The sequence below is a fragment of the Poecilia reticulata genome, chromosome 1 (assembly GCF_904066995.2).
Source record: "Poecilia reticulata chromosome 1, P_reticulata-male-v2, whole genome shotgun sequence".
In the NCBI taxonomy this organism is placed as follows: Eukaryota; Metazoa; Chordata; class Actinopteri; order Cyprinodontiformes; family Poeciliidae; genus Poecilia; species Poecilia reticulata.
Window position 1 is genome coordinate 13689163 of NC_088830.1, and position 13979 is coordinate 13703141.

The 13979-nt window shown below is 41.4% G+C and overlaps 1 protein-coding gene across 1 annotated transcript in view; it reads left to right on the forward strand.

The window, feature by feature from the left end:
* The window catches only part of xylt1 (xylosyltransferase I), a 103104-nt gene that overhangs the window by 82047 nt on the left and 7078 nt on the right, over positions 1 to 13979 (forward strand). The window contains exons 9-10 of the mRNA XM_008409210.3: positions 442 to 640; positions 9783 to 10116. Coding sequence (XP_008407432.1) covers positions 442 to 640; positions 9783 to 10116 — 533 coding nt within the window. The remainder of the gene's footprint in view (positions 1 to 441; positions 641 to 9782; positions 10117 to 13979) is intronic.

The window sequence follows — 13979 nt, forward strand, 5'->3', positions numbered from 1 at the left end:
TGATTTAAGGGGTAGTTTTGTTATTACAGTGTCCTTCATAATAATGTTCAGCGTTCAGGCCCAGATAATAAAACGTATAAACTCCAGTCGCATAAGTGTGGGTTTAACAGCCCACGAGCAGCACTTCCCTGGAATAATCTGTATTGTCGACGTGTCTTTGACAGATTACATCTCTGTTAAAGGTCATTGAATTAATGTCCACCGTGTCACACAATTACAGAGCACATTGACTCCCCACTAACCTTTACAGCAAGTACACATTTGCATCCGGCCACATTAGCATGTGCAAGGCAGACTCCCTCTAGACATTACCTAAATAAATCCTGAAAATCTTCCTTTCTCCCCGTTTTGCAGTCCTATCTGTGAAAAGCTGCTCCAGAGTTTGAGGTTTTCCTTAATGGATTTATCCTTTCTTTTTTATTTATTTTTTTATTGTGCCAGGTATTTCCCAATGGGCCACCCTGTGTCAGTGCATCTCTACTTCCACCTGGACCAGTTCCAGGGCTACCTGGTCAAGCACCATGCCACCAACCTGGCAACAAGCAAGCTGGAGATTATGGAGACCTGGGTGGCACCAAAAAAGAACTTTGAGCTGACCACGCTTCCAGGCAGCACATTCAGCCGGCTTCAGTTCGCCGAGGTGAGTCTTATTTATCCTTTTTTTTTTTTTAACTCAAGAACATTTTTTGTCAAAAAAAAAATAAGGCAACCAGAAAGCCATCAGAGTGTTTACTAGAGTCTCAGTGGCTAAGAAATGTCCTTGTAACACTCGCAGGACAAACACATACGACCGGCTTTTGCTTCTCGTGTGTTTTTACAGCGTTTTTAAATCAGAACATGGTCGGTTGCTCTTCAGATCTTTCGGTCTTCTTCGCGTCGTCGACAGGGGAATTTTCTGATTCTGCAGACCTGGGCAGTATTCAGGCCAAAAAAATACCCCAGAATAAATCTATAATTACACACTATTTGCAGTTTATCGCTACGGTGACATTTTATTCATTTCTTTATTGCCCATAGTTATAGCAGCACATCTTCACACAATTAAACCCTTGCCTGTGATGGCCTTGTAAAATGCGAGTTGATTGAATGCACCCGAGTCTACGGGGATGAGTGCCTCACGTGTCGCTCGTTTGTTGCCTCCTAATATAATGACTCCTCACCTTCACACTGGGATGCTTCCCCTGATTGTCTTGTTATGTTAATCTTTGTTTCTGTTTAGGATACAGTCACTCGGCTGTGATGCGACAGCCAGTCTATTCTAGAAAGAAATTAACTGAGCAAATATAAATTGACCTTTTTTTCTCCCGGCGTTATCCCTGCTTCGCGAGGTGCAGAAATGTCAACAAATCTGTCGGTGGGTTTGTCTGCTTTGTTTCGAGCCTGCAGCCTGCACTTTCACACGCACTCACCTGGACTCACCTCCACCTTGTTCACCTTTGGGGACCGACTCAGAAGGAGTCAGAAAGAGACGCATTCTACGTGTCGGGCCCACGAAGCCGTGAGTGACAGAGAAGCAATGCGAGCGGTGGCTTTTATCTGGATGCTAAGCTTTGGAAAGCATTCGTCGTCTGGTGCAGCGCCTCGACTGTCACTCAGTTTGTCCGTCTGTCAGTCAAAACCGGCGGAGAGAGCTTAAATGAGACAGCCCGACTGCTGCAGAGGGTCGGCGCTTTTTGTCAACTTAGCAGATACGAACCATATTACTCAGGTTTTACAACTGTAGTTTCTGAGATAAACCACACGGCTGGCTGAACGTGTTCCCTGTCCTTCTTTAGATATGTACAAAGCCAGACATGTTTCTTTCTTACTTTCTTTCTTTCTTTTCACTCTCCCTTCTCTGCCTCCCGGGCGCGCGTATGGCTTTTTTTGCACTTTTAATATAGAGGCACTCGAAGCCAACACAGTTAAAATTAGTATTTTGCTTATTGCACGGGTTTGACATTGAGAGGTTTATTACTCTGCTGCGTAAATCTAACAAGTTTTATCCTTGCTCACAGCACATTGTTCCACATTTGTACAGATATACATGCAGTACCCTTCACATTTATGTGCACCCCTGGGCCTTAAAATTTGTTTGCTCTTTGTTTTAGTAGCCGAAGCTTTAGTTTAAGTACATTTATTCAGTGCGGGGGGGAAAAATCTTTTAATTGTGTTTCACAGAGCTTATTAAGGGAGTCCTGTAAAATGAATGTACCTAATTTTGTTCATTTATGCTTTGTTATTTGATCAAAACTTTTTAGAAATATAATCCAGACATTCATGTTTCCTCGGAGTCAAAATATGACACAACACTCTTCAGAGTGGGAAAGACAAGAGAACATGATATTCAAGTAAAGCAAATTTGTGAAAATCTTCATAAGGCAGGAAATGGTTACAAGAAAATAGATATTTGTCTAAACCTGCTCAAATCTACAATGAGAGGAATTAAAAAAAAAAGTTAAACCAAATTTTAAATAGCCATCAAGGCTGGCAGAGACCCAGAGTTTGTTTTTTTAAATATTTTTTTGTGACCACACAGTATTGAGAATATAGTAAAGAAGGTTAAAAAAAAAAAAAAAAGGAATACCACCACAAAACCTATCTGTCCAATTATTACAAAAGCTTTGTTGAGATCAGTCTAAGAGTAAATAAATACTCTATTTGGGACAGGAATATAAACAAAGGATGAGTACGTGAGCAAACATGTCATTGGAACCTTGCAAGCAATTAGCTTTTTATCAACAGCCAAAATGTAAATATATATACACATCCATTTTCTTAACACCCTTGTCCCTTAGTGGGGTTGGGAGGGTTGCTGGTGCCCATCTCCAGCTAACGTTCCGGGCGAGAGGCGGGGTCACCCTGGACAGGTCGCCAGTCTGTCGCAGGGCAACACAGAGACACACAGGACAAACAACCATGCACACACACACTCACACCTAGGGGCAATTTGGAGAGGCCAATTAACCTGACAGTCATGTTTTTGGACTGTGGGAGGAAACCGGAGTACCCAGAGAAAACCCACGCATGCACAGGGAGAACACGCAAACTCCATGCAGAAAGACCCCAGGCCGGGAATCGAACCCAGAACCTTCTTGCTGCAAGGCAACAGCTCTACCAACTGTGCCACTGTGCTGCCTATATATATATATATATATATATATATATATGTATATGTCAAGTTTAGATTGCTGCTTTTAACAGGATTTAATAGATAAAGTAGCAACCAGGTGTTACTAATAAAATGCACTTGTTTAGCTGCTCATCAGAAGGTTACAGCACGTCTATAAACACCAGAGTTTTTTTTTTTTCCAGGTGTGGGTTTGAAGCATAATGAAGTGTGATAAATACCATGCGAAGTTGTAAATGACCAAACTGTTTCTGCCAATAACCTGGAAAGGGTTATAAAACCATTTCTAAACCATTTGAAATCCATCGCTCTGCACTAACGTGGATTATTTTCTTGTGGAAAATGCAAATCTGTGCAGGTATGTGCAGCCTAGCAAGGCTGCAGGCTCGTTTCAAAGCCACTCGCCACCAATAGTGTCAAAGTCAAATGTGAGGTCATCTGTCTCACAGCTGACACGCGGCCAAATTGAGCCCTCAGTAGGACAGTGGCCTCAAACATATGACAGCAAACAAATTAAATTGATGAGAAAGAATCGTATCAGGGTGCTGCAATGGCCCAGTCAAAGTCTCGACCTGGTTGTACTGCTGGGGTCGGACCTGAAGAAAGCTGTGCAGGAATGTTCACTGGGTTCAAACCAAGACCTGACCATTAAACAAATAACTCTGGCCTCATCTGACCCGAGACTCGGGTCAGAAACATTTAGCATCTAGGCATACATAGCTAAACTTCGTTCCTGTGAGATGTACTTTGTTTTTCACTCACAGATTTATTCATTTTGACTTCATGTTTGTCAGCTAAATAGGGACCGTTTGAAATGTGTGCTTTGTAAGCACAAATTGGATATAATAACTTTGAAGTCATTAGTCATTTTTACTTTGTCCATTTACCGTTTTCTTTTTTTTTTTTTTACAATCAAAATCTACAGGGGCTTGCTTAAGATTAGTTCAACTATAAACCAAAGTCAGTTCTGGTGCCAAAAGTTCTTCCTCAGAGTTGGACACACGTTCTCATCATCCGTCTCGTCACAACCATCTCTGCCCCGTGTCTTTCTTAGCATTCATCAGTCTTTCCCTGCGGGTTAAAGAGAGCCCCGTGGGAATCTGTCAGCGCTGCTCCTGGAATCCGTCTCTTGTAAAAGTCTGAAGTTTGTTCACCTGCGTTTCATTTTCCTCCCTCTAAAGAGTGTCACTAATGAGCCTCCAGGGGTGCTCATGCCCTGTGGTTTCAAACAGAGCCAGATGTAGAGCGAGACTATCCATGCCCCTGATTGATCAAACTGACCTGCCTTATTTAATGGAGGTGTCAGACTATTGGCGCCGGCACGCTGGTGTTGTGGAGGGAACGTTTGTATATATGGGGGTATGTTCAGGAAAGTAATAAAAGTGAAATATAAAAAGTTGCTAAATCAGGAGTTTCTCCGTCCAACTTTCTTCCTTTCAAGCTTACATAAAACTTTGAGTGATTAGAGTGAGATCTATTAATGAATAGGGATCCAAACACTGTGGGGAGTAATGACAAAGCTGCCAGTTCAGTAATAGTTCCTCAAAAAAAGCCAATCATCCATCAGAGAAATAAGGCTGTGCTTTGCTGAGAGGTCATGCGACTTAATTGGGTGTTGGTCTTAAGCCAAAGACTAATGAATAGACACACAGCCAGTGACGAGCTAAATGTGGAGGTCATTGTACGCTGGAGGCTGAAGCTGAAAAGGGCCAGAAGGTAATCTCTCTTTGGCCTGCTTTGGAAGAAGTTAATAGTTAATTTTCCATCAAACTTCCAGCTATTGTAAGAAGAGAATGTCGTGAACGTTGTTTGACTACAAACTGTTGGCCGAAATTTGCATTAAACGCGTTAAAAGTTTCTACCAATGGACGAGACCTTCCAAACTATTTGAACTTCTTCGTTCTGCATTAAGACTTCAGATCACTGGAGACAGTTGGAGCTCAAAAATAAAAAAAAATTGCTTTAAGCCCTTGCAAGTTAACACTTTGTTGAACAACATTTGACTGCACTTCATGTGTCTGGCTGCTTCACACAGCTAGAAACTGATACTTTGGTGCCAGTTCTTCTTCTTTCCACTTGTTCCTAATTGGGTTTAGGTGTGGCTTTTCAGCAGGCCTAACACATCAACAGACCTGGTGAATGGCTGAGCTTTTATCTAAACAAATCCATTTAGTTCTGGCTGTGTGGATAGTGTTCTGCTAGGAAGGGAACCCCTGCCGAAATATCAAAACTTTTACTATTTCTCTTATTTTGGAGCTCAGTATTTAGCTTCATCCATGTTGATATAAACTTTGACCAGCACTCCCCACAGCATGATGCTGCTACCACCATGTTTTGTCATGGCACTGTATAACGTTGTGTCCTTGGTTAGTTTTCTATGTAGGTTTTTGTAAGCCACAAAACTGAATCTAGGGGACGCAGAAGATTTTTTTGTTTTCTTTTGCATTACCTCGCAGAACTTTTGCGATGTTTATTGCATTATGTTATATATAGTGGTATCAGAGAAAATGGGATTAAATACAAATGCAGACAACACACTTTTCATATCCAACTCAATCGTTTGCATTGAAGCCTTTTTTTCTCCGGTGCCGCATAATTGCCCAAAGTAAACAGCAGCGTGTTTACAATACTATCTTCTTCTGCTCAAGGAATGGATTTGGCGTTTGGTTATTAGGCAGACAGCTTGTCAAGCAGTGTTTATGTGCCTCCTATTAAACTCTGTATGCTTAAAATGCATGTTCAGTTAGAGTAAGGCCTGTAAAGCTTAAAGGCTATGCTGCCCACTCGTCTGGCTTGAAACGGCTTGAAAAATGTGCTGTCTGGACTGCAGCAGAACCTTCTGTTCATTATTTACTGTATGTTGCACTTAATCAATGCTTGTTGCCGAATAAACTGAGGGCAAGATCCAGGGGCAAGTCTCTTGAGCTTCCCTCCTACCTGCGACGCGTAAAGCAGAGGCAGCCTTGTTTTCCGCAACCTTACGTTTAGACGGCCATTTCCAAGCTCTCCCTAAATGCAACATCTCAGTCAATAATACTGCATAACTTTCTAAAGCTTGATTGTAGGCTTCATTGTGTGCGTGTGTGCGTGCGTGCGTGCGTGCGTGCGCGCGTGTGTGTGCGTGTGTGTGTGTGTCCATCTGGCGTAATGCAAAAAGCTATACAAAAGCCAGACAAGGCAGCTGATTTGCTATAAAAAGCAGATCACGGTCCACGACGCTGGAACTGCAGAAAAATCTCCAGTAATTGAGATGAAAGCAAGGTGTCTTTACCAGATGGCCAAGAATCTCCGTCTTTTCCTGTTGGTTTCATTTAAGCAAGTAATGTCTATTTTTACCGTGCACGGCAATCTAAGCTCTCGGAGGATGTAACACTGAATCAGTTCCAGTCAGCCATTGATCCTCCAGCAGGGTGAGGCTGTATTAATCAGCTACCATTGTCACAATGAGCGCTTCCAAAAGCAGACTTTCCTCTCACATTTCTGCCAGCATGCCCCAGGCATTTTTTTTTCTGTCAGTTTTGTGTATATGTATATGTGTATGTGTGTGCTGGCTGCCTTCCTCGTCATCCTCACGGCTCCATGTCTCCTTTTGCATACTCATTTAGCTTTCCTGATGTTTAGATTTGTTCTCCCTCTATCCATCCATCTGAATATCCTTTCTTTATTCAAATTCATCTAAAGAAAAAAAAAAAGATTTTAAAGACTCTTTTGCTGCTGAGTCTTAATGGTTCCTTTGCTTCAAATGTTTTTTTTATATATATATATTTTGGCACACTCTGAAACAAAAATGGTGAAACAGAAACATACTTTACTGTAAGATGAAAATGATATGGGTGCAAAATGCAGTTTTGAAATTATTATTTTATTTGTTAAAGCTGCAGTATGTGACTTTTACGTAAAAAAATTTGATTTTTTTGTCTTGACAGTACAATATGAGACAGATCTGTGGGGAAAAAAATCAAGCTCCTCTGACTCGTCCCAGTTGTCCTTCAGACACTTGCAGAAATGCACGGCTCCCAGTCAGAAATGACCAATCAGAGCCAGGAGGAGGATGTTAGTGCTGTCAATCACGCTTGTGTATGCAAACCCTCTCCCTTGCTCTCTGCTGTACCATAGCGAAGTCTGCTATGATTGCTCAGGTTAGTTAGCATAGCCACCGTTTAGAAAAACATGTACTCACTAAAATGTAGACGTTTGGTACATAGGAACTTATAAAACTAACACACTATAAAGATTGTTTTTCTGAAATTTTGACTTAACCTTCAGATAAATAAAGCACAGTTTTGTCGCTGTGCCCTGGCTGTGTCCCTAATAAAAGGTTTTTTTTTTTTGTTTTTTTTTACTTCAACCCACATCAGCATAAAGAGAGATAGTTGAGGGGACGCCACAGGCAGTAACATAATTGCAGATCCAGGGAGGGACTGCAACAAAAACAGCAGCAGCAGCAGACAAACATATCCACTTCAATATGCGGAGACACAAGGATGACGATTTTTGTCATTTTGTTGCTTTAAGTGGTCATTAATTTATATCAGGAGCAGAGGAAACGTCGCGTTGTGCGTGCAAGAGAGCAGCCGATGGAAAACAGCGATTAACATTACTAAGACAATAAACTGTGTCTGCATTCACAGCACCCTCACTCTGAGACTCCCAAAAGTTTGCCAACATTCCCAAGTCCAACACAGCCTCTTAAGCTTGTTGTCAAAAATTCAGTTTTTGTTTCATCTCTGTGCTGTTGCTGACTTCTTTTTGAAACGCCTTTTCAACTATCACCAGGGTCCGCAGCACTGCTGTCCGTGTCACATAGCGGTGTTTGGTCAATTACCGTCAAAAGCCAGTTTCTCGTCGCATCTCTGAAGATAAATATTACTGATAAAAACGTCAGAGAATTTGACTTCAATCTCTGCTGCCCCTTTAACAGCATTTTTTTTAAACTGAGACGTTAAAAACCAACTATTAATGCTCTGCAAATCCTCAAACACTAACTATAAGGCTAATAAGCTTTCTGTAAATAAGACCCTGAAGAGGCTCGTTGTTCCTCAGGCAGTCTTCTGGTGCAATCCAAGCTGTCAGCCTGCTTCATATTCCACAGCTGCACTTTATGTTTCTAATTCATATTCAGATATATTTTACTCACCGATACCGCCTGTTCAGTTTTATTCTCACTTTATGTCTCCATATATTGTCACAGAGAATGCAGCCTCTTCCAGTGCTGGTGGAAACGTTTGAAAGCCCCTTTTTTATGTAGCAGCTCTTCTCTCTAGATTCCCGTGTTTTTTCCTGTCAAAAAAGGGCTATAATGGATGCGTCTAGATGTACTCAGAGTCTTCCACTGTTTTGGCTTTTTATTCACTGATCTGAGGTTGTAATCTTCTTCACTGTTTAGAACGAGCCTGTCTCTCGGTGAATAAAGGTGCTCATTGCCTGCTTCTGCCGCTCACGCCTCGGGGCGTCGCCGCATGTTTGTTTCGCCTGTCTCCCAGTCCGGCGCGTTGCAGCGTCCATGTGAAAGAAAACCGTAAATGTGGAAGAGGAAACGGATCAGGCTTGTCGGCTTGTGCATTCCCCAACAGCGGAGGGCAGTTGTGATGACTGAGGTACATTTTGACTGATGGGGACTACGTCTCATGATAATTTACTGCAGCTTTGATGGAGGTTTAAAAAAGAAAGTTTGTTTAGCAAGTAACATTCTGTTTATTATTCAGGTCTGTATAAAGTCCTAAGAGTGAATTTATAGCATCTACACAGTTGTGAAAAATTTAGGATACCACATTAAACATTAATTTCCTTTAAAATGAATGATGTAATTGATTGTGCCTGAAAAACCAAGTGGTGCATCTACAGGTAAACACCAAAAATGTACTTTTCGCTACTTCTTGGAATAAAACCTCAACAAAACAGGACCTTCTTTGGCTGGAATAACTTCAATGAGATACTTCTAATAGTCATATTCCTCAAGAATCCATGATAGTGGCCTGACCAGGCCTCCAAACCATGACACTTATCAGCTATGAAGCAGAGGCGTGTATAAATTTCTTTTCGTGGAATACTGTATATTGTTTGAGAATAAAGTCCTCCTCTCTGGTGTCCAAATAATTCAATTTTAGTCAAAATGACATTTTTCCCAGACATCCAGGCCTGGAACTTTGTTTTGTCTGGTAAACTTCACTGTGGCCTTCATGTTTTTCTTAGCCCGTCATGAAAGCTAATCTTCTGCAATTTCTGAGGTTTATGCTGATTGTGCAGGCCGTGTACGCCGTCACATCCACAGCAGCAAAAGTGTGCCGTGGGTCCTCCAATTACATCACAGGGTTTAAGATGCAGTTAAACCCTAAGATCTTGTGGTCGGCTCTTAGGATAATTGCGCTTGTTGCGAGTTGTTTTGAATGTCCTCCATTCTTCCGTAGACAGTGAAAAGAGCGTTCGCTCTCACTTCAACATTCAAGAGCACAACAAATGCATTTGTTATTGCATTTTGCAAAAACGTTGAACATTTCTTCAGCTTTTATTGTATATTTACATTAATCAGCTTTCTTCATATTGTTAAAATTGATATTAAATAATTATGTGTTAAAATATGTGAGAAGAACCCACAGGTTGTTGTGGGGTGCCCTCATTTTTCCACAAGTCTTTATATGCTCACTCCTCTCAATTTTCCTTGTGTTCCTCTCAGATTGGCACCGAGTGGGACGCTAAAGAGCGCATGTTCAGGAACATCGGCGGCCTGATGGGCCCCATGGACGAGACGGTGGGCATGCAGAAGTGGAACAAAGGGCCAAACATCACAGTCACCGTGGTCTGGATCGACCCCACCAACGTCATCGCTGCCACCTACGACATCCTGATTGACGCGAGCGCAGAGTTCACCCACTATCGTCCGCCACTCAACCAGCCGCTGCGACCCGGAGTCTGGAACGTCCGAATCCTACACAACTGGAGCCCCGTGGCCGAGATTCGTTTCCTTATCGTTCCGCTGGCCTATAACAAGCACCAGCCTATTAGACAAGGTGAGAGGCATTCATACGTCTTCTGCTGTTATCAGAACATGACAGCAAATAAAGTTTTTATTTCATAGACACATTAAACTCATTAAGAAAGCATGCCCTCTTGTTCAAAAGGGCATGCATGTTTCTGTGAATGTAATGTAGTTTTGACTTTAAAGGAATAGTTACCTATTTTTAAGGTGGTTATTATTAACAGTAAGCATGGACTGTCTCGTGTAGCTAATTGGTAAAATTTTGCTGCTTATTTTACTGAATCTCAGCTGACATGCAAACATGGATAACTGTAGCCAATATCAACATTATAATATTCAACAATATCCTGCTTTCATACAATTTCCTCATTTGGTGCAGCATTGCTGCAGTATCCTGCTGAAACTAAGATAAGGTGTTGCCGTGTATTAGTAAAAACAACAGACGGCTTCTTTACCTCCCAGTGTTTTTTGCAACTTGAAATATTTCCAATCATCTCAATTTGTCTTTTTGTAAAAGAGTTAAAAGTGTGGGATGCAGACAGGCAGTGCAGCAACAGGCAGGGGAGGGGGGCCGTTTCTCTCTCCCTTCTCATTAAGAGGATCAGTGTGGTGGAAAATTTTGGGGGCTTTAAAACAGAGACGTTTTAAAACTTTCGTACACCTTGAAGCCACAAACCACTTTGATCAGCAGTCAGTGTCTTCCCTTCAGTCGCTGCTCTCTGTGCGACCTCGGTCTAGATTAGATTCGGTTCCTCGGTTAGCTCAAGCCAACTTCTTGTTAAAATGTTGCGAAGATCAAAAGTTGATTTCTGCCATTTTAAGACTTCGATCTCAAATGTTTCAGCGGTTTGTCCAAACTCGATTTTATTGACGTTCACACAAATGCCACGTTTGATTTTGATGATTTTTTAAAAAAAAACTTATTTTTTACAGTGAACAGTATGGTAGTCTGCAGATCATTTTTCTGTGTAAGACTTTATCTAAAACACAATGTTTTCAGTTTCCAAGGAATTGTTTTGTTACTCCTGTGAAATTAAAACGACTTAAGATATTGTAGAAATTATAAGGACATCGTTTTGATGCTTTTCCACTGTTTTTTTTTCTTTCCTTAGATAATCCCTCCAAGTAGCATAATCATGTTTTGTCATATTTGACTCAAACAGACCCAGACACACAAGATCTTCGATATGAAATGCATAGACTGTAATGCAACAAGGGAGTGATAAAATTCTATTAGTCATCTTTTCATAACCTCTTCACAGAACCCCACTTTTAAAAGTGCATCTTAATTCAAAATTTTAATTGTTTTAATGAAAAACACATTTTTCAATCCTCAAATCTTTCTTTTAATCTTAATATTAATTAGTAAAACAATTTGAGTTATAATATGGACATTAATTATGGGCTGAAAGTAAAACTTACTTAATTAAAATATTATTTTTTACTTATTACTGACGTGTGCAGACTTTCACATTATCCTCTGCTCACATCTAAATCTCTAGCCGTTTTACCTGGAGTCGGTGTTTGAACTCCAACTTTATGTCATTCCACTATAAGGCTGTCGCTGAAGTTGTCTTGTGTTTCTAAATTTTTTTCTCGCTGACACTGACATTGTGTCAGATGCTATATCGAGCGGCACGAATGCTACATTGACCATGAAGTAATGTTTGCTGATTTAGGTGTTCCAAAAGGTCCAAACACACACACACACCCACACACGCACTCAGCCTTGTATCTGCAGTGATGCCCTTTCTAATCAAGCCTCGGGCCTCTACAGACCCTGGTTATTTGTCATCAAGTCACCCCTAATAACCCAGCGAGCAGCTCATACATACTAAACAGAGTGTTAAACAACAGCGCACTTAGCCCTCTAAAAACAATGACACAATTAAATCAATCAGTCAGCATGGGTAAGAAACAAGGCTGCAGTGTTCCAGTCCATAAGCCACCGGTTTCCTCTGAAAGTCACATGAGAGCTGAGATGCCGCCGACTTCGGCGTAATCAGTTCCTCAGTTCAGGCAGATTATTAAACCAAGAAAGCTTGGTTTAATAATCTGCCTGAGCCACTTTAATGATGCAGAGAAACAACACATAAAGTTGCATCTGTCGCCTCATGCGAGTCTCTCATGAGACGACACGTGACTAATATGTGTTTTTGTGTCACATATTAGTCACAAGTCAATGGTCGTGCCGACAGTGGTCCGAGTAAGTTATGTTTCCACTCGTGGTGGTGCGTCTGTGTCCCGCCGCTGCTCTGCCTGCAACCGAAACGTTTTCACCGAACACACACGCTGTGAGCTGTAGGGAGTCGTGATGACGTCAGGCTGCAGTTGAAATTGGGGGCGCAACGATAAATCCGCCTAGATTTTCTCACATCAACAGAAGCGGAAGTAGAAATCAAACTATGAAGGTGTTAAAGTATTTGAAACCAATAATCCGTTATACTAAGGCTTACTTGTTCCAGGCCGCGTTCCTTTCGGAGAAGTTTTAAAAAGACTTAAACATTTTAAGAAAGGGAAGTTGTCTGACGTTAGATATTTTCATGTTTTATTTCAAAAAACATGGAACAAAAAGAAAGTTGCTTTAGGGACAATTACCACTATTTTTTTTAAGTGGACCTGGTATCAAACAAATGTTTCAAATTATAAGTAGCTATATGGACAGTTTTAGTTGGCCATCAATAAATCTCCATTGCCATCCTAAGAGTGTCAAACAATATTAGTTTGCTCCAGCAGGTGTGTGGTTGATATACGGAGTTATGGTTTTAGTATTTCACTCTCACTAAATATAAAAAAAAGAAAAACCGGTCACAACAATTACGCACAAAGAAGGATGTACTGCACCACAGTTTGTTTATATTTGTTAAAAACTGCGCTATCAGATGGGATAACTGCATCCCAGCATGTGCTTTGGTTTTAGCATTTCATCTTGCTGCTTATAATTTACCGCTTTGTCTGGCACCATGCTCCCTTCCTACATGCAGTGCTGGTAAAACTTTATGATGTGGCAAGAGCACACACACACACACACACACATTTTATACAGATGCAGAAGCAGTCTTTCAAGGTGCAGGGCTTTATAACACACAGCGGTAACACAAAGCGAACCGTCTGATGTGCTGACTGCACCTCGGGTTTGACTGCATCATTCTGTCACAAGTGTGTGAAAAACGCTGATGTCTGCAAACATCTGGGTGTGAGGGGAGGAGTGTTTTTTTTTTTTTTTTTTCCCTTCCTCCATAGCCATGCTTAGAAGGGATGGCTGGCATCCCAGTTAGGAGACCAGTGAGGAATTTAAAGCTTCACTGGAGCCCAGGGTGGAGTGGGTGCTTTAAAAGAGAAGCTGTGTTTGTGATTTCATAGCCTCCCTTCCACGGCTTCGTCGTCACAGGAAACAGGAATGAGGGCATGTCTTGGATCTTTCTGTTTACATAAATCTGGCACTGCAACAATGTGGCACACCACATCAAAGGCACACTCGGGAGATCGAATTGCAGATTTACATTCAAGCAAATTAGGAACCGGTTTGTACCTAATTCCCAGGTCTCACCACTGCTCACCGCTGTACAAAGCATTTTGTGTTTTGAAAAGTTTTGATTCTGACTTGTTGAACAGTTAGTGCTCCGGTTCCTGTTGTAAACAAGTAGAGAAATTGAGCCTTTCTGGCTCAGCGGTAGACTTTGAGTGGAAGTGGAGTTTTTCTTCTTAAGTCTTGAGCGTCTTCACAGTGAAACTGGGCTCTGAAAATTCACACCCTTCATTATTCTCTTCCACTTTTCACTTGTCAAAGATTTAGAGCGACTGCTCCATTTGCGCCGAACCTTGAAATGTAGACCAGGATAGAAGATGAAATAACAGAATTTTTGATTTTAATATTACAATCAGATTCGCCCG